This window comes from Dendrobates tinctorius, unplaced genomic scaffold (assembly GCF_039654945.1).
Source record: "Dendrobates tinctorius isolate UK_male_01 unplaced genomic scaffold, ASM3965494v1 ptg000022l, whole genome shotgun sequence".
Lineage (NCBI taxonomy): Eukaryota > Metazoa > Chordata > Amphibia > Anura > Dendrobatidae > Dendrobates > Dendrobates tinctorius.
This window is the reverse complement of record NW_027361690.1, coordinates 28,911,581-28,933,096: the sequence shown is the minus strand read 5'-3', so window position 1 is coordinate 28,933,096 and position 21,516 is coordinate 28,911,581. Positions and strand designations below refer to the sequence as shown.

At 49.8% G+C, this 21,516-nt stretch overlaps 1 protein-coding gene across 3 annotated transcripts in view; it reads left to right on the top strand.

The window, feature by feature from the left end:
- Positions 1 to 1,942: 1,942 nt before the first annotated feature.
- LOC141084104 (lamin-B3-like) overlaps positions 1,943 to 21,516 on the top strand; it is an 88,401-nt gene continuing 68,827 nt past the window's right edge. For 2 of the 3 annotated variants that reach the window (XM_073568557.1, XM_073568558.1), the window contains exons 1-3: positions 1,943 to 2,404; positions 8,004 to 8,160; positions 10,548 to 10,673. In XM_073568557.1, the coding sequence (XP_073424658.1) occupies positions 2,049 to 2,404; positions 8,004 to 8,160; positions 10,548 to 10,673 (639 nt within the window). In that variant the 5' untranslated portion in view covers positions 1,943 to 2,048. The remainder of the gene's footprint in view (positions 2,405 to 8,003; positions 8,161 to 10,547; positions 10,674 to 21,516) is intronic. The other variant, XM_073568556.1, reaches the window with a different exon arrangement.

The window sequence follows — 21,516 nt, the reverse complement described above, 5'->3', positions numbered from 1 at the left end:
ACGAAGACTTGGAGGGTTTCTTACCTGGTTTTTATCTAAGTGATTCGATTCATCTTTCAGACATAGGATTGGACATTTTTAATTTAAACCTACAATCAATTGTGGAGACATAATAATAATACATTTTATTTCTATAGCGCTGACATATTCCGCAGCACTTTACATTTCAGAGGGGACTTGTACAGACAATAGACATTACAGCATAACAATAATCACATAGATCATAGCAGATACCAAGAGGAATGAGGGCCCTACTCGCAAGCTTACAATCTATGAGGAAAAAAGGGAGACACGAAAGGTGGGTGGTAACATTTGCCCTGATTGTATGGACCAGCCATAATGTTAAGTGTGTAGCAGTACAGACGCAGAGGGCTAATGGATGCATAAAGCATGTGGGAACATGATGCAGGAAATCTGGTTATGGTAAAACTTTTTCCTGTGCCACACAGGGATAGATTAGGTTAATGTGTTGAGGCGTTAGGCCAGTCTGAATAAATGCGTTTTCAGGGCACGCTTAAAATTGTGGGGATTGGGGACTAATCGTATTTACCTGGGAAGTGCATTCCAAAGAATTGGCACAGGACGTGTATAGTCTTGGAGACGGGAGTAGGAGGTTCTGATTATTGAGGATGCTAACCTCAGGTCATCAGCAGAACGGAGGGTGCGGGTAGGGTGGTATACTGAAACAAGGGAGGAGATGTAGGGTGGTGCTGAGCCATGGAGGGCTTTGTGGGTGAGGGTAATAAGTTTGTACTGGATTCTGGAGTGGATGGGTAGCCAGTGTAATGACTGGCACAAGGTAGATGCATCGGTGTAACGATTGGCTGTGTTGTTTTGGGGGGCCATGACCCTGCGTGTCGTGGCATTTGGTAAATCGCCCAGGTATTGAGTGGATTGGTGTTGGTCTTTGGAGTATGGTTATTTATGGTGGTATGTGTTTATGGAGTTAATTTATTAAAAGTTATTTTGTAACCCTAATAAGCAACACGGCCATTTCTGCCAAGATTCTGTGTCAAGTCTCTTATTGTATGAGTGGGTTTTGTGCGGCCATGGATGAGGTGTGAAACCGCAGCGTTTCTGCACAAAAGAATTGACATGCTGCGGATTGTAAACCACAGCAAAACCGCACGGAAAAATCTGCAGCATGTGCACAGCGTTTTATTATTTCCACAGGAAATAAAGGTACTGTACAACGCAACAGAATCTGCTGCGGACCCGCAGGTGCAGAAACGCTGCAGAACCGTAGCAGAATCCGCACCGTGTGCACATGCCCTGAATGTCCCGCATTTGTTCACTCCTGCCTCCCGCACTGGCGCACACCACAAGTCTCAGGGTATGTGTAGTGTGTGGCTCTGCGGATTTTGTAGAGAAAACCGCAGGTAAATCCGCAGGACAAAGTCCTGTGGTTTATCTGCGGTTTATCTGCACTTTTGCCTGCGGTTTTAGACCTCATAATGGATGAGGTGTAAGGCTATGGGCCCACGTAGCGTTTTAAAACGCACAGTGAAAACCGGACTCCTTTTTTCCGCGCGATTTCACCGCAATTCTGTTTGCGATTTTGCCGCGATTTTCTCAAGCACTTTCCAAGCGATTTGAAGCATCACCTGGAAAGTGATTGACAGGTTGGTCACACTCGTCAAGCATAGTGTTTGACAAGTGTGACCTGGTTTTTACTATTGAGGCCGTCAATTCTTTCTGCGGATTGAAAACCGCAGATAATCCGCGCGGAAAATTCCGCACCGTCTGCATTGCAGTTTTTGATTCCCATAGGGAATCATTGTACTGTACACCGCAGCAAAATCCGCAGAGGCAAAAAACTACGTGTGCACATAGGATGCCTGGGCTGCAGAGATGGCGCCTCCGAGCTGCGGCCGCCCCGGCCCCTGGTGCCGGCTGTGCTCAGTGCTGGGCGCACAGGGAGGATGCGCCGCTCCGGGCCGGTACCGGAACACCGCGGTCCGCATTTCCCGGGGAGCTCATATATGGGAACACTCGGAGCCGCCGCACTTGTCCATTTGTCTGAGGCAGGTGCGCAGTATTGAGCAGACATGGCCTCGTCCACACCAGCCAGGAGCACCCGGGCCGCCGCGGCCAGAGCCCCTTCTCCGGGAAGCCCGACCCGCCTGAGTCGCCTGCAGGAGAAAGAGGAGCTGCGGCACCTGAATGACCGGCTGGCCGCGTACATCGAGCGGGTCCGGTCTCTGGAGGCGGATAAGTCCCTGCTGAAGCTGCAGCTGGAGGAGAAGGAGGAGGTCACCACCCGGGAGGTGTCCACCCTGCGCCTGCTCTACGAGACCGAGCTGGCCGATGCCCGCAAGCTGCTGGACCACACGGCCAACGAGCGGGCACGGCTGCAGGTGGAGCTGGGGAAGGTCCTGGAGGAGCAGCGGGTGCTGCAAGCCAGGTACGGGGGGAGGGGAGAGCCCCGGGTACTGCAGGCCAGGTACTGGGAGGTGAGGGCCCCGGGTACTGCAGGCCAGGTACGGGGGGAGGGGAGAGCCCCGGGTACTGCAGGCCAGGTACTGGGAGGTGAGGGCCCCGGGTACTGCAGGCCAGGTACGGAGAGGTGAGGTCCCCGGGTACTGCAGGCCAGGTACTGGGGGGAGGAGAGAGCCCCGGGTACTGCAGGCCAGGTACGGGGAGGTGAGGGCCTTGGGTACTGCAGGCCAGGTACGGAGAGGTGAGGTCCCCGGGTACTGCAGGCCAGGTACTGGGAGGGGAGAGCCCCGGGTACTGCAGGCCAGGTACTGGGAGGTGAGGGCCCCGGGTACTGCAGGCCAGGTACTGGGGGAGGGGAGAGCCCCGGGTACTGCAGGCCAGGTACTGGGAGGTGAGGGCCTTGGGTACTGCAGGCCAGGTACGGAGAGGTGAGGTCCCCGGGTACTGCAGGCCAGGTACTGGGAGGGGAGAGCCCCGGGTACTGCAGGCCAGGTACTGGGAGGTGAGGGCCCCGGGTACTGCAGGCCAGGTACTGGGGGAGGGGAGAGCCCCGGGTACTGCAGGCCAGGTACTGGGAGGTGAGGGCCCCGGGTACTGCAGGCCAGGTACTGGGAGGTGAGGGCCCCGGGTACTGCAGGCCAGGTACTGGGAGGTGAGGGCCCCGGGTGCTGCAAGCCAGGTACGGGGGGAGGGGAGAGCCCCGGGTACTGCAGGCCAGGTACTGGGAGGTGAGGGCCCCGGGTACTGCAGGCCAGGTACTGGGAGGTGGGGAGAGCCCCGGGTACTGCAGGCCAGGTACTGGGAGGTGAGGGCCCCGGGTACTGCAGGCCAGGTACGGGGAGGTGAGGGCCCCGGGTACTGCAGGCCAAGTACGGGGAGGTGAGGGCCTTGGGTACTGCAGGCCAGGTACGGAGAGGTGAGGGCCCCGGGTACTGCAGGCCAGGTACTGGGGGGAGGAGAGATGGCCCCGGGTACTGCGGGCCAGGTACTGGGGGGAGGAGAGATGGCCCCGGGTACTGCGGGCCAGGTACTGGGGGGAGGAGAGATGGCCCCGGGTACTGCGGGCCAGGTACTGGGGGGAGGAGAGATGGCCCCGGGTACTGCGGGCCAGGTACTGGGGGGAGGAGAGATGGCCCCGGGTACTGCGGGCCAGGTACTGGGGGGAGGAGAGATGGCCCCGGGTACTGCAGGCCAGGTACTGGGGGGAGGAGAGAGGGCCCCGGGTACTGCGGGTCAGGTACTGGGGGGAGGAGAGAGGGCCCCGGGTACTGCGGGCCAGGTACGGTGAGGGCCCCGGGTACTGCGGGCCAGGTACGGTGAGGGCCCCGGGTACTGCGGGCCAGGTACGGTGAGGGCCCCGGGTACTGCGGGCCAGGTACGGTGAGGGCCCCGGGTACTGCGGGCCAGGTACGGTGAGGGCCCCGGGTACTGCGGGCCAGGTACGGTGAGGGCCCCGGGTACTGCGGGCCAGGTACGGTGAGGGCCCCGGGTACTGCGGGCCAGGTACGGTGAGGGCCCCGGGTACTGCGGGCCAGGTACGGTGAGGTGAGGGCCCCGGGTACTGCGGGCCAGGTACGGTGAGGTGAGGGCCCCGGGTACTGCGGGCCAGGTACGGTGAGGTGAGGGCCCCGGGTACTGCGGGCCAGGTACGGGGGGGGGGAGGCGAGGGCCCCGGGTACTGCGGGCCAGGTACGGGGGGGGAGGCGAGGGCCCCGGGTACTGCGGGCCAGGTACGGGGGGGGAGGCGAGGGCCCCGGCCGGTGCGGGCCAGGTACGGGGGGGGAGGCGAGGGCCCCGGGTACTGCGGGCCAGGTACGGGGGGGGAGGCGAGGGCCCCGGGTACTGCGGGCCAGGTACGGGGGGGGAGGCGAGGGCCCCGGGTACTGCGGGCCAGGTACGGGGGGGGAGGCGAGGGCCCCGGGTACTGCGGGCCAGGTACGGGGGGGGGAGGCGAGGGCCCCGGCCGGTGCGGGCCAGGTACGGGGGGGGGAGGCGAGGGCCCCGGGTACTGCGGGCCAGGTACGGGGGGGGAGGCGAGGGCCCCGGCCGGTGCGGGCCAGGTACGGGGGGGGAGGCGAGGGCCCCGGGTACTGCGGGCCAGGTACGGGGGGGGAGGCGAGGGCCCCGGGTACTGCGGGCCAGGTACGGGGGGGGAGGCGAGGGCCCCGGGTACTGCGGGCCAGGTACGGGGGGGGAGGCGAGGGCCCCGGGTACTGCGGGCCAGGTACGGGGGGGGAGGCGAGGGCCCCGGGTACTGCGGGCCAGGTACGGGGGGGGGAGGCGAGGGCCCCGGGTACTGCGGGCCAGGTACGGGGGGGGGAGGCGAGGGCCCCGGGTACTGCGGGCCAGGTACGGGGGGGGAGGCGAGGGCCCCGGCCGGTGCGGGCCAGGTACGGGGGGGGAGGCGAGGGCCCCGGGTACTGCGGGCCAGGTACGGGGGGGGAGGCGAGGGCCCCGGCCGGTGCGGGCCAGGTACGGGGGGGGAGGCGAGGGCCCCGGCCGGTGCGGGCCAGGTACGGGGGGGGGAGGCGAGGGCCCCGGGTACTGCGGGCCAGGTACGGGGGGGGAGGCGAGGGCCCCGGCCGGTGCGGGCCAGGTACGGGGGGGGAGGCGAGGGCCCCGGCCGGTGCGGGCCAGGTACGGGGGGGGTAGGCGAGGGCCCCGGCCGGTGCGGGCCAGGTACGGGGGGGGTAGGCGAGGGCCCCGGCCGGTGCGGGCCAGGTACGGGGGGGTAGGCGAGGGCCCCGGCCGGTGCGGGCCAGGTACGGGGGGGTAGGCGAGGGCCCCGGCCGGTGCGGGCCAGGTACGGGGGGGTAGGCGAGGGCCCCGGCCGCTGCGGGCCAGGTACGAGGGGAGGGCCCCGGCCGCTGCGGGCCAGGTACGAGGGGAGGGCCCCGGCCGCTGCGGGCCAGGTACGAGGGGAGGGCCCCGGCCGCTGCGGGCCAGGTACGGGGGGAGAGGGGAGGGCCCCGGCCGCTGCAGGCCAGGTACGGGGGGAGAGGGGAGGGCCCCGGCCGCTGCAGGCCAGGTACATGGGGAGAGGGGAGGGCCCCGAGTGCTGCAGTACGGGTACGGGGAGGGGAGAGCCCCGTGTACTGCAGGCCAGGTACGGGGAGAGGAGAGCCCCCGGCTACTGCAGGCCAGGTACGGGGAGGTGAGGTAGTGTGGAAAGAGTACCGGGAAAAGGGGAAAGTGAGGAGGATGGTCAGCAGCTGCAAGCCAGGTGTAAGGAGGTGACCGAATATGTAGGTTGTCATAGTGTGAGCAGAATGCGAAGCAAAACATTAGTACAAGTCAAGCATGTATAAGGAAAGTGTTATGTTTACAAGTTACATGTGAAAATCCTGATTTGTAAAATGGGTTTCCCCATAAACAACTTTTATCACCCACACGGGACACACTTAAAGGGAACCTGTCAGCGGTTTTGGCCGATATAAGATATGGCCACCGCCTTTCAGGGCTGATATACAGTATTCTAGAATGCTGTAGATAAGCCCCCGATTCGACCTGAAAGATAAGAAAAAAGTTTTATTATACTCACCAGGGGGGATGGTTTCCCAGGTCCTGGTCCCACCTGCTAAACCCATCGGACTGGAAATCCCCCCCCCCCCTTCCCCGGTGAGTATAAGAAGTTATTTTTCTTATCTTTCAGGTCGGATCGGGGGGCTTATCTACAGCGTTATAGAATACTCTACATAAACTCTGAAAGGCGGTGGTCATAACTTATAACGGCCAAAAGAGCTGACAGGTTCGCTTTAACTATATTATCACTGGGGCCCACATTGATCTGGAGAAGGGTCCTGAGCCCCAGTGACAGATGGCTGAGATTTCAGACCCTTACATTGGTGGTTATCCAGTGAAAACAAGTTATCCCTAGGGATGAGTGGACCCATGGAAGTTTGCGTTTTGGAACCCTTCCCAAACTTTATTCCAAAGTTTGGGTATCAGAACTGCACCCGAACCTAAGTGAAGACTATGGGGACCCAGAAAATTTTCTCTCCAATGGACTTCCCCCTGAACTCCGAACATTGCAACTAACTTCCGGGATAAGTCCTTGTTCGGCATTTGGCATCGGACACTAACTGTCCGGTACAAACCCCGGACTTTTTAAGTTCGGATTCACTCATCTCTAGTTATCAACCATCTGCAAGATAGGCGATAATTTACTGATTGGTTGAGGTCTGAGCTTCGGGACCCTCGCCACCAATCAGCAGATTAGGGAATTTTTGTTGCTGAGGGGACACTTTTATGCCTATTACACAATGGAGTATCCCCTCCATTCATTCTCTATGTTGCTGCCAGAAATAGCCAAGCTTGGCTGCCCCCATAGGGAAAGAATGGAGTAGTCGAGCATCAGTAACAGCCAGCCCATTCTGATGGAGATAAGTGGCCCCATTCTGCCGATCAGTGCAGGTTCCAGTGGTTGGACCTCTATTAATAACTTCTCACCTATCCTTGGGATAGGTGATACCTTTTTTAATTGGATAATTCTTGTAAGGTGCATTTACACTGACCAATTCAGGAATATTCCTAGGAATGCTTGTTTCTTGAAAATCGTGCCGTGTAAATAGGCTTTCTTTCACCTGATGAATGAGCAAAACGTTTGATCGTCGGGTGAAATGATCTTTTGGCCTACATAAAAAAAATGATCATTCTCGGCAGCACGTTGTCCTATGTAAATGAGAAGCAACTTATGCACACCAAACAATGTTACTGATCGTTCTAAGTAAGTGGGCTACTAAATTACCCTCAATTGGCAAACATATAGCAAGTCTGTGGTCGTTTAACTCTGCAAGTCATATAACGTAAATGAGCCCTTAACCGCGATTGGAGCAATGTTCACACACGTGACCACATCTCTTTCAGCTAGGGTACTTGGGAGCGCTTGTTCTTGAGTGGTCACACACCCGGCAGTCATTCAGTTACCTTCGGAATAAATGTTGTTTAGTGGAGATCCCGTTTAGAGTTCCGTGCACAAAAAAGATCGCAGCATGTTGTAGTTTGGTCAGATTTCCGGTCTAGTGCATATAAATTGCAGGCAGCTCCTGCTCCCGGCCACTTCGCAGAGGAGCACATGGATCCAGTCGTGTCCGCAGAATACTGACGTGCTGGTCCACAATGTTTGGTGTTCGCCTAAACTGAACCTTAGGGTGTATTTACATGAATTGTCTTGTTGCATTGACAAAACCATTAAGTCCACCCAGGTTTATGGAGAATTGCTGCAGTTCAATATCAGATGTCTGGGGGTCCGGCACCCCTCTGATTAACTTTTCTGCTCCAGTGGTGGCTAGATGTAATCCATGTACAGAGTGGAACATCACAGCGCCGTTCACACATTTTAGCTTACCTGTAATTAATTTTGTTGTTGGCCCAAACTATGTACTTTCTCCAATTCGCTTTCATAATTTGATTCATTTGGCAAAATTTGCATAATAATTTCCAGTTTGTAAATGTTTCCATTCCACCGATACATTTCACGCTGGCCGCACAAATCTCCCATATCATAGTATTGGTATAACTTGAGCACAGACTTGACACGTTAGCAATTGTCAATCTTATTTCAGAAATAACAGAAAAGAAGCCGACTTAACTTTGACACAAAGCCAACTCCGAGATCTTGAAGCCAAACTAAATGCAAAAGAAGCTGAGCTTGCCACCGCGCTAAGTGGCCGGAGGAGCCTGGAAGATCAGAATCAGGATCTGAAGGGACAGATAGCCGCAGTAAGTAGCTGCTTCTAATAAGTGTATGTGCACACGTTGCAGATTCTGCTGCGGTTCCGCAGCGGATTTGGCCGCTGTGGAACCGCAGCAGTTTTTGCTGCGGTGTACAGTACCATTCTAGCCTATGGAAAACGAAAACCGCAGTGCAGACGGTGCGGATTTTTCCACGCGGTTTTCAATTCGCAGAAAGAATTGACATGTGAATTCTTTCTGCGGATTCTGCTGCGGTTTGACATCTCATTGAGGAGATGAAAAACCGCAGGGCAAAACCGCAGAGCAATCCGCAGGTAAAACCGCAGGTCTTTTGACCTGCAGTTTTACCTGCGGATTTTACAAAATCCGCGCGGCCAAATCCGCACCCCAATCCGCAGCGTGTGCACATACCCTAACTCTTCTTGGAGGGCTGCTGTTATCTGGAGGCTTAGCCTGACCTCGCTTATAGATATTCTGTGGGGATGAAAAGATCAAAACTGGAATGATGTGAGATTATCTAAGCATTACATGCAGATTTCACCTGTTCATTGCAAAGGATAAAATCTGAAGCAAAAATCCTCAACAATTCAACAAGCTAATATGAGTATTTGTCAAATAAGCAGCATGCCCCGAAAGAGGCTTTTGGAAAGTAATGTATAGGACAAATCCACTGTTTGAGCATAACCAAATGATCTCCAAAAATAGTGACCAGGGTAATTTTTGCATGTTTGGGTGTAAATTATTGGAATAAATGTCATTATTGTAGTAATCCAGGCAAACTGAATTGTGTGACGCTCATCTCAAATGTGTGTTCACTGCTGTAAGCTGGGTGATTCTGTGTTGGGGAACGCAGTCACATGCCTCTAGGAGCACTATCTTACACTGCTTTTGTTGTATTGGTGCAGTGACATGCTGACCTTTACCACATCAGACCACCTAGCTCCCCACTTCTCTAAAAGTGCTGCCTCAAGCTGTGTGTTTCCTGCACATTGTAATGGTTAGGTCGGGATCACACATGCAAGAAACTCGGCCGAGTCTCGCATGTTTATACCCGGCACTCAGGAGCGTAGCGTGTGTTTCCATGTATTGTGAGTTTCTCGCATGTGTGATCCCGGCCTTAGGCAGCAAACTGGGCAGGAGAGCAATGAAATACTAGACTTAAAAACCTCATATACGCTATTTATATTACTTGTCGTATATAGCGCCATTAATTCCACAGCGCTTTACAGACGTTGTCGCCACTGTCCACACTGGTGCTCACAATCTAAATTCCCTATCGGTATGTCTTTGGGGTGTGGGAAGAAACCGAAAAATGCAAACATGAGGAGAACATACAATCTCCTTGCAGATGTTGTCCTTGTTGGGATTTGAACACAGGACAATAGTACTACCTCGGTGCTAACCACTGAGCAACCGTACATTAGACTATATCATTGGTTTCTACTGAAAGTCTAATGTGTATTGGGGGCCCCTGACAGATGCTTGTCAATAGAGATGAGGGTCAGACATTCCAGGTTTTGTTCTCCGATCCTTTTGTTCTGAGAGCTAAGCTGCGTTTAGAGATGTATGGCAGTATCCATCATAGAGCATAGAGATGCCTAACAGAGTGAGCTTCTGTGTATGGGAGAAACCTCTAGATGGCTGTCATCCAATCAACCAAACCACCCTTTGTCTGGTGGGCTTTACAGTTTATATAGCACAGGGCGCTCCAAAACCATGTATGGGTTTGCAGCGAGATCCTGTGTACTTTTGCTACAAATGTTTGTTTCTTTTTCCTCAATAAATTAGAGTGAAACCTTTCTCAGTGTATGTGCACATGGTGCTTTAATTCAGGCGGTGAAGCCGCTTCAGGAAGAGAACGAGCCTTTTTGCTGAAGTGGGTTGTGTAGTGGTTTCCAACTATATAGAATGGGGGCTGTTCAAGGAACGAACATAATTCTATTAATGAGTTCAGGATTTCCGAATACTGAAGAGGTAAGAAAAAGCAATAGAAGCGTGAAAATGTGCATGTGATGTCGTTTTTGCATTGCTGTGCATTATATTTATTTTTGTAATGGCACATTTCTTTGTGGAATCCCAGCAGTTTATTTGGTTAAGGTATAAACAATTTGGCCCTATATATTGGGAACCAAATCTGAAAGAGGGGTGTTTTTTTTTTTTTTTTTTTTTTTTTACAAGGTTTGGTCTTCCCTTTCAGTGCTTACATGAATGGTGACCGTTGTACGATGAGGTGAAATCGCATTGTATTTTCTGCCCTTCTAAAAAAAAAAAAAATGTCAAAGCAAATATTTTCTGTTTTCTTATTATAATAAAAATTAGAGTTAGGATTTGTATGTAATCCCAGGTTTTTCTGTGCTGAACGTGGACATTGGTTCAGTTTTATATTTTTGTAATTCATATTTAACTCTTTTCAGCTTGAAGGTTCTTTAAGAGACACAACCAAACAACTTCATGATGAAATGCTATGGAGAGTTGACCTGGAAAATAAGATGCAAACACTCAAGGAACAGCTGGATTTTGAGAAAAATATTCACAGTCAGGTAATATACACGTGGTGTGGATAAAGGATGGGTTGAGCTGTTTGCTCTCGGGTTGACCTTTTTAGTACCACAGGGACAAGGTGATGCTGGCTAATGGCTGCGTCTTGTAATGACCGCTATGCCGGTTTACGTACAATGGTCTATTACACAAGTGAAGTCTAGTTTTTAGCAGCCACTTATGTTAATACATCAGTTCTGCAGAAATCTGTAAATGGGTCACATAGTGCTAGTTCAGACAGGCTAGGAGAGTTGAGAATTTGACACCCACCATATATTGATTCTTGGTCTGAGCTAGCATCTTACGGATTAACGCGTAGTACATTTTATACACCCTTCATGATACCCATGGTACGCTTGGGGCATAAGGGGCAATTTTGTAATAACTTGAATAGATGGCATATGTTTCAAATGCAGTCTAAACCGTACCATGTTTGTCAATTTGCATGCTGTGATAAATTTGGCTCTTTAGACTCAGTTTTGTCTAACATTACACCATCTATTTGTTGGCTTGAATTCTACAAGTTTTTTGCACCATAATGTGGGTACACGGTGTAGCATTTTTAATCTGCAATCGTTCTCCTGCTGTCACCCCTCTTTCCAGTTAGTCAAACTATCTTGTCAAGTAATGTGTTTTACACATAACCTCCACACCCAGAAAAAGCTGAAAAGAATGAATGTGTGTGTGTGTGTGTGTGTGTGTGTGTGTGTGTGTGTAAAGCTAGTTTCACACTAGCATATGGAGGAGATGCGGACGTTATCCGTGAAGCTCCGCCCATGCCGCACCTCCTTTGTTCAGCTCTGCCTCTGTCGTCATGCGGCCTGTGTACCCTATCTTTAGCATTGGGTACGCAGGCTATGCCGATGTATGAGGATGCCTCCACATGCGTCATTTTGACGGCGACCACAACAAAATCCAACACGTTGCGGCATCCACATATATCGGCATGGCCTGTGTACCCAATGCTAAAGATAGGGTGCGGAGGAAGCACGGCAGTGGGGGAGCTTCACGGATAATGTCCGCATCCCTCCGCAGCTCCTCCATACGCTAGTGTGAAAATAGCCTGAAAAAAACTAGAAAAATGAAAATAAAGACTCAAACAAAAACGCTGGATAAACTCTTGAAACAACCAAAAACCTCTTAAACGATCGGCATAAGCAAAAAACAAACAAAAAAAAAAGTTTCAGGAAAAATTACCTGCCAGCATTTCTGAAGTGCCTGCCTATTAACCTTTTCCCGACATTTGCACTACATGTACGTTCTAATCGGGAAGGAGTTCCCGACCAGTGCAGCACATGTACGTCATGGTGATCGCAAGCGCACAGGGGGCTGTGCACCAGCGATCACTGCCAGGTATCAGTTGATTATGACAGCTGACACCCAGCTCTCAGTGCCAGGAGCAAAACAGCAAGTTCTTCCATTCATTCCTTTTGACGGTGCGCCGACCTGCGCCAAACGCAGCCTGCTGCAGTTTGGTTGCGTCGGCGCACCGTCAAAAAGGCGCATGCGCCGCCAAACGCATACTGCGCATGGCCTGCGCCCCCTGTGATAAAGATAGGGGGCGCATGCAGCGTCATGCGCCGGTGGGCGGAGCTACCGGCGGAGGCGCGGCAGGGGCGGGGCTTAGCGGCGGCCGTGCGCAGGCCGTCGCTGCGCTCATAAACGCTAGTGTGAAACTAGCTTCAATGGGTCACTAAGCAATTCCTTCAATCCAGTCACCTGTGTCCATTGACCTTCATTTAGTGTTTCCTGAGGGTTCGCCATATCCACAAGGAAGGGTTTCAGCTCAAGCAATTGCTCAATCATTAAATGGGTGCTTCCTCACTGAGTGGCTTGACCCACAATTGCCCCTTTTCCAGCACGTCTCTTAAAAATGGAATCTATCTTAGGGGTTCTGTCAGCAATAACCAATTTCTTCACTTTGCCCGTCAGAGTTCTCTTATTGCCAGCCACAGCGCATGTGATGAATATGAGAAGGCTTTTAAAGCAGCTTCAACAAAATCATCTAATTGTAAAGTATCATTTTGCTGTTCTTCAGTGGTAATATCTGTTTGTTCCTCAAAGGACTGTTGCCTCCCATCTTAAACATACTCGTACTAAATGTGAAGTTTTCTTCTAGCTGCTGTTCACCTTTTATTATTCTCATTCATCAGTTTAATTGTACTTATCATGTCTGAAGCATTGCCAGTTAAAATATTAAGAATCTGTTCTTTTTGAGTTAATAATCTTGCAGAACTTTTTCCACTAAGGCTTGGCGAGACTGGCTGATGTGATGAGCTTTAGTATATTTTACTGCCTGTGTCTTGGTAACAACAATTTTCTTATTGTCACAAACAAATCAAACGTTGATGGCAAAATAGTTCACTCTGTGACAAGTGCAGGCATCCATTTTAAGACATATAAAGCATGTCTTAGGTCTTTTTAAGATCTTCCTTTTGGTTAAGGGCTTCTTCAATCACTAATTTTTCCCTTCCCCATGACAGCACCAAACATGAGATGGTATCCACCCCCAGGAACAGGAAACCTGTAGCAGAGATAAAAGAAGGGGGCGGCGCCTCTCTCCTCAGTTTGGTTTTCTGTTGCTGCAGATGGATGCCTGAGGCAGGTCTCATACCTCCAGGGGGATCCCCACCTGATGAAATCCGGTCTGGAGGCCGAGGTCCGTATGAGGGGAAAGGCAGCTGGGCGCGGTGGCGCGCGCCTGTAATCCCAGCCAAGGTGGGGGGGGGACTGTCAGTGCCGCGCGCATTCCCCGGCGGCCGCTTCTGTCGGGAGGCTGGGCCAGGAGGAGGCGTGTCCATCACGACTCTGGTGCCGACTGGGGGACTGCTTCCGGTCGCACTGGAAGTGACGTCGTCACACGCCGCGGGTAGCTGGTGTGCTGGACACTTCCGGGAGGGAGCTGATCCAGGAGCGCGCACACCACTCCTCCATTATAATGAAACAAGGTGCAGGCGGCAGCAGCTGGTAAAGCATGGCGGACCCCGCAACTGAAGCGCGCACATCAGAGGAAGACCCGGAGGCTACCGTAGTACCCAGGGGGTATGGGTGAGTGCCTTGTAAGACAAAAATGTGTGGGTAATGATGCCTACTGTCATGTGTTCCCTAGCGTGAATGTTCTGATCAGGTGTCAGCTGCTAGGCAACTTAAGGCTGGGCCACCGGCCATTCGAGGCTGAGCGTGACTGCATTTGTCAGGTGGCGGCCGCTAAGCAACTTGAGGCTGTCCTGGGACCAGAATGGGAGACCAGCTGGAAATCGACAGGTCATGCTTAAAAAAAAAAAAAAAAAAAAAGCCACATTCGAACAAAGAATAACATGCAGAAAAACCCTCCCTAAAACATACGATAAGCGACTCTGGCGCTGGTGTATTAAGAAAACAGTGGCCGAAAAATCACCATCCCTACTCCAGAAAATAAACTATTATCCGGGATGAGGTAAAAACAAAGCAGCACACTGCGCTCAGCTCTGCCAAACCTACCTCAACCCGACCTCCTACAGAGATTCAAACGGTGAGGACTCGGAGGAAGAGCTGGGAGAGTAGCCCTCTGATGACTCAGACTTGGACTCCTCAGACGAGGAAGAAGGTCACCTTTATTTTCTATCCGAAGATATCTGAAAATCACTCAAACTGTCAGGTCTACCATGGGGATTGAAACGCCTAGGGAGCCGCAGACAGTACAGGATTTCATGTTTAGTAATTTAGAAAGGAAGAAACGCAAGGTTTCCTTCCTACGATAATCTACTAAATTTTTAAAAAAGGCCCAACAAAAAGATGTCCATGCCACAAACACTTAAAAGTAAATACCCGTCTGATGAAGTATGTGAAAAATGGGGGGGGTAAAGCTCCTACACTGGATGCTGCTATCGCCAGTACCTCCAGAGGGATAGCCCTGCCATTTGAAGACATGGGTGCCTTAAAAGATCCCCTTGAAGGAAAAAAAGGCTGATGCTTTTCAAAAATATGCTTGGGAGGCGCCAGCATGGTCATTTAAACTGGGGTTACCCCCCACTTGCACAGCACATGCTATGGTCAAGTGGTTAGAGGAACTCGATGAGCAAATAAATGCCCAAGGGAAAGGCTGCTAGAAGCAATACTTTCCCTACAGAAAGCGCCAGGATTCCTGGCAGATGCCGCGGTTGACTCCGTCCAATGTGCCGCCGTGCATGCGCCCTTTCAAATTCGGGTCGCAGAGCACTATGGTAAAAAATTGGGCCGCAGATTTCCAGTCGAAGGTCAAGCGCCGTGCAGTCCCGTGTGAGGGACAATACCTCTTCAGGAAGGCGTCAGACAAATTTTTGGGGAAAGCGTCAAGAGAAAAGATTCCCACCACCCCCCTTCCCTAGGCTCCAAAATTCCGGTGGAGTGGGGGGGGGGGGGGAAGACTTCGGCACCCGTGGGCGGCATTACCCGCCACAAATTGGATAGCCAAGCTATTATCGGAAGGTCTGCGCAGCTCCCCGCCGCAGTGAATAAAAATGACGCATGTGGCCAAAAAGAAGTACTGATAAAAGTACCACAACACCAAATAGGGATTCTACAGCACCCTGTTCCTCATGCCAAAGCCCGACCATTCATTGAGAACAATATTCAACATAAGAGCGTTGAACCGATATCCGTACGGAGAGCTTCAAAATGGAAACTTGTACCCTATTTGGGCGATGTCCTTGTGAGGAACAACAAGAAAATTGTGGAAAGGCAGTCACAAAAGTATTGGAGATATTAACCAGGGTAGGCTTGACGGTAAACCAGGGGGAAAAAAAAAATCCAGGTTCCGGTCCAGACAAGAATTCCTCTGAATTCAATTAGATTCAGTCAAACAACAATGTGTCCACCCAGAGAGGAAGTTTCGGACCATTCATCAAAAATACAACCTGTTCAGGCCATATCGGTAAGAGGGGCGATGTCACTTCTAGGTCCCTTAACAGTGATAATCCCGGCGGTCCAGTGATCGCAAAGCCACACAAAATTACAGTGGCAGATCTTGGCCAAGCAGGGAAAATACCCTTGCAATTTGAATCGGGAAATAATCTTTTCGCCACAAGTTCAGAACTCGTTAAAATGATGGCTGAGCACCGAAAACTTAAGCAGGGCAGTACCCTGGTCTGTTCACAACCTGGTGGTGCTAACCACGGACACAAGTCCATTAGGTTGGGGAGCACACCTAGCGGACGGGATTCTACAGGGCCAATGGGAACCCTCAATAAGGACAGCATCCTCCAGTTTAAAAGAACTGGCAGCTGTAAAACGGTCATTTCTTCAGGTAAAAGAAGAAATCCAAGGCAAATATGGTGCAATTTTATCCGACAACAGTACTGCCATAGCCTACATAAACCGAAAAGGGGGTACACGGTCAACATTTCTGATGGCAGAAGGGACAGACAATCTTCTGGCCGACTTCTTAAGCCGGCATGTATTACACCAGGAGGAGTGGTCGCTAAATCTGGAGATTTTTGGGAGAGTCTGTGGCACATCAGAAGTGAATGTTTGCCACAAGAAGGAATCGGAAAGTAAACAGGTTCTACTCTCTAAACCCAAGAGAACACCCAGAAGGGGTGGATGCACTGCTACACCGCTGGGAATTTCGCCTAGCTTATGCATTTTCCCCCCGATTCCGTTAATCCCAATATTCCTGGAAAAGATTCGAGAAGACAAGGCATGAACAATCCTTATCGTGACCTTCTGGCCAAAAAGGGCATAGTTCACATGACTTGGCTGCATGTCTGTCTCGGACCAATGGATCCTCCCGGATATCCCGAATCTACTTCACCAGGGCCCAGTACTACATCCTCAAGTGCACAGACTCCATCTCACCGCATGGAACTTGAGGGGACTTTTTAACAAAGGGATTCTCAGGCCCTTGGTGACCACCCTGCTCGCTGGCAGAAAAAACGTAACCTAAGTCAAGTACCAAAAAATTTGGGAAAGGTTCCTGGAGTTCAGTCTGACCGTTATCCAAAACGAGCCAGGAAGTTCCAATAAAAGAGAACCTGGAATTCCTCCAAAAAGGGCTAGAAAGAGGGTTGTCCACGAGCACCCTAAAAGTGCAAGTATCTGCCCTGGGTGCGTTATTTGACCAAAAACTTGCCAATCACCTTTGGGTCTATAGGTTCATTCGAGCCTCCTTCACAACCAGACCCTCAAAATTACTGACTAAGGTAGCTCCCTGGGATCTAAATTTAGTATCACATGCCCTAACATCTCCTCCTTTCGAGCCTATTACTTCCACTTTGGTAAAGGCATTAACGTTGAAAATGGTTCTCCTGGTGCCTTGACTTCAGCTCGACGTATCTGCGCGCTGCAAGCTATCTCTGTAAATCCACCATACACTACCTTTTTGGATGACAGTAATCTTAAAAACTGACCCAGCCTTCCTCCGAAAGGTCAATTCCAAAATTCACAGGGTCCAGGAAATAATTTTGCCCTCGTTTTTTATGCCAACCCAAAATCCCAGGGAGAGCAAACCTTTCATTGCTTGGATGTCAGACGTTGCCTACTCCAGTACATAGAGGTCGCAAAATTATGGCGACAGTCTTCGGCCCTTTTTGTCTCCTTCAGGGGACGAACGGGAAGGAAAAAAAACAGTGCGTGACGGCAATTTCACTGTCTTACTCTTCCTCAGGTCAGGCTAACTCTACAAGGGCCATTGCCCTTGGCTGAAAGGGCAAATGCATCTGTGGAACAGATTTCCACTTTTTTCCGTCACTATAGGCTAGATCTAGGGCTCTCGAATCTTGCCTTTGGGAGAAAGGTGTTATCTGCTGTTGTCCCACCCTAGGAGTCTCTTCTATTTCTACCTCTCATGTGCGCTGCTGTCATGGGGAAGGGAAAAAATGATAATTACTTACCGGTAATTTGATTTTCTAGAGCCATGACAGCACCGCATTGATTCCCGCCCTATCTTGGTGATGGTTGTGTGATGCACAAATATATGTATATATGAGAAAAAAATATGTATAGAAATATAAAATATATATCAAAGGAAGGTGGTAAGAGTGACTTAATCAAATAACAATACATGTCAACTAATAAGGCGGTTACCTTGCATACTCTGAAACAAACTGAGGAGAGAGACTCCGCCCCCTTTTAGCTCTGCTACAGGTTTCCAATTCCTGGGGGCGGATACCATCTCTCATGTGCGGTGCTGTCATGGCTCTGGAAAATCAAATTACCGGTAAGTAATTATCATTTTTCTAATGTACTCTTCCCAGAGAAACACCAAGTTTGCGGGCCATTTCTCCTCTAAAAGCTGATGCAATTAATGATAATGGTACACAGTCTTCCACAACAAGCCCGATGAGCTGTCTTTTAAACATATCTGCTGTCATTCTTACAGTAACTTTGTCACAAAATATCCTGTAACTGAAGTTTTAGACACTCTTTCCTCCTCCTTTGCATGGCGGGAAGTACTGGGCTCTGGTTTCTTGATGTCACTGTGATCTTTGTCACCGCTTTGAAAACTTCTGGCTGTAAGCGCTGTAAATGTGTTTGTTTAGATTGGAAGCTCTTGTAGGAGCATTTTTTATCACTGCCTGAGTATGCACTGATTTTGAGCTCACAGTATGTGTTTTCATCTGTCATACACTCACACGAAATATTTGTTATCTTGAGTTAATGTGAAATGCTCAAATGCAACTGAATTTATATAAAACTCCTTAGTTTTACTCTGAACTTTCAATCTCGGGTGTTTCTCAGGGTACAGCTCAGTAAATGTTTCACATCGTAATGCTTCAGTCTATGAAGAGGGGAGGAGGAGGGGGAGCAAGTTTGTGCTGAATCCTTCCCAAGAAATAAACAAACTGCTAGCATAGCCAATAACATGGAGCGCATCAGATCAACTAACCTCTCCAAACATGAGCTTAGAGGAAAAGAAAACTAAAACATGAAGCATACAGAGAAAACATACAGTGGAATAGTTTATGCACAGTTTATTGAAAGTTTAGCTGCGCTTTAAAAAGTACTTGCCTTAACCCCTTCAAGACCTTGCTTATTTTCGTGTTTCTCGCTTCCCTTCTTCTCGGAGCCATAACTTTTTAATTTTTTCGTCAAAATGACCATAAAATAGTTTTGTTTTTTTTTTTGTACCATTTTTTTTGTGAATTTGGGATAGGTGAGGGCTTATTTTTTGCGTGCTGAGCTGACTATTTTTAGTGATGCCATTTAGATACAATCTTCTGATCGCCCGTTATTGCATTTTAATGCAATGTCTAGTGTTTTGACTGTTTTCTTGTACGCCGTTTAGCGAAAAGTTAATTTTTTTTTTTTTTTAATTTTGAATGGGGCGAAAGGGGGGTGATTTTAAACTTATTCTTTAAAAAAAAATATATATATATATATATATATATATATATATATATATATATATATATATATATATATATATATATATATTTATATACACTTTATATTTTTTGACTACTTTTGGCATGCTTCAAAGGGAAACTAGAAGCTGCCATAACCTGATTGGCTATGCTACATACAGGTGATGATCAGATCACCTCTATGTAGTAGAATTACTCATTTACTATAAGCGCCAACCACCGGGTGGCACTCACAGCAAGCCGTCAGTGACAACCATAGAGGTCTCCAGGAGACCTCTGGTCATCATTCCAATCCACCGGTGACCTGCGATCACGTGACTGGGTTCATTGGTGGGAGGACTTCCGGCCCAGTGGCCGGAAGCGTGCGTTAAATGCCGCTGTCAGTTTGACAGCGGCATTTAGCTAGTCAATAGCCGTGGGTGGATCGCGATTCCACCTGTGGCTATTCTGGGCACGTGTTCTGTTCAAAACAGCTGACATGTCCCGGGAAAGATGTGGGCTCATTGCTGGAGCCCACATCAAAGGGAGTTAAGTGACCTCTGCAGTGCTAGTACGGCGGAGGCTGTGAAGGGGTTAATCCTGTTTTTCCTGTTCACGCTAGCGGTTCTTGATGAGTGCAGGGCTGCAGGCATTCCTCATCATTGCCTATTTGCTCTGATCTGTAGAGGAGGAGCTTTACTACTGAGTATGTACATAAAGTTCAGCACAGATTCATCTCTACTAAAAGCCGAGATCGTTGAGCCCCCGTTACACATAACGATGTCCCAGCGATCCCACCAACGATCCAACATGATGGGATCGCTGGGACATCGTCAGGCTTCTCGCTGGTGAGCTATCACATAGACAGCCCCTCCAGTGATCAGGACCAGCAAGCAAGCTGGTTTCTAATGTAAACATCAGGTATCCAGGAGCCGCGGCTCCTGGATACCCAATGTTTACATTAGAAACCAGTGTCCAGCGTCGCTGATCGCTGGTCTCTCGATGCCACATGCAGTGATTCCTGCTGGCCAGTGGGAGACCAGCGATCAAAAAATGGCCCAGGCCGATCGAGCACGATCAGCGATGCTCGGCAGGGGGACCGGTCGCTGATCCCCGTCACACACAGCGATCTTGCTGGCGAGATCGCTGTGGCGTCACAAAATCGGCGATCTCGCTAGCGAGATCGCTGTGTGTGATGGGGCCTTTAGATCAAAAACAGAACAGACATTTATTGGACATGTCATAACCTTTCCAAATTCTTATGAAACATCTACAGCACATCCTGCATTGTACTACTGTACCCAATTTATTATATATTTTAGGAGTCTGAGTTGGTTCCTTTTATTCTGACTTCACCAAAATGGACTCCGACTCCATGAGTCTGACTCCATAGCCCTGGTTGCAGACACTGCTGCACCAAAAATGTATCTTTTGGCAGGCAACGCAGTGCATAAAAAAAGCTCATTTGTTGTGTTTTTTTTTTTTTTTTTTTTTTTTTTGTCATTTGGGTGAAATGTGAAACTGCTTAAAATCTGCAAGGATAAAAACAGGATTTTTAGTTGCTTACCGTAAAATCTGTTTATCTGAGCCTTCATTGGGGGACACAGAAACCATGAGTGTATGCTGTTGCCACTAGGAGGCTGACACTATGCAGAAAAAAGTTAGCTCCTCCTCTGCAGTGTACACCCCACCGACAGGAAGTAGGATGTTCAGTTAGTGAGAATGCAGTAGGAGAAGCAACCTATAAACGAGATAAAAACCACAGAAAACACAAATCCATACTGTAACAATCAGGGCTGTGGAGTCGGAGTTAGTTTTGGTCGGAGTCGGTAGAAATGTTCCGACTCCAGCTTTAATAAAAAAAAAATGTATTAATATTTCATAATTGAACTTTCATATAAATTTTATAAATGTTACTCAAATATATATGTTCTATCAAACTATGAACAACAGTGATAAGCAGTTCTGCTGGAGATAGAAACATTTCTTACTTCTTGTGTGTCACTGTTCTCCACTGCCCTTATCTAATCTTATACTTGGTTAACCTCATGCTGCCCCAACCCCCCTACTTACAATGTATGAAAGTGAAAATGTGTTGCAAATTCTTAGTAGTAAAGCTCCTCCTCTAGACTAGATCATACTAGGTGTGCATCTTCCAAGCATCTCACAGCTGCCTGCTACTCAGAAGAGGAAGACTGTAAGAAGTATTATCCTTTCAACAAACTTTGCATCAGTTAACTGTGAGTACATGAGGAATAATAACAGTATTACTGACCACTATATCAGTTGTACGACCTGGCAATAATTTTGTACAATTGTTTTTAGGAAAAACAATTGTCATTTGGATTGTGAATGCAGAATTAAAAACCTGAGAATGTCAAAGAAGCATCACATTAAATCAGCTGTATTTGAACATTTCACCATCACTCAAGATAGAAAACATTATGTCTGTCAGTGTATGACAAATGATCCAGACGAAAACAAATGCTGTGAAGCCAAGATGAGTGCATATTCAGGCAAAGATAAAAATGCTCCTACCAGAGCT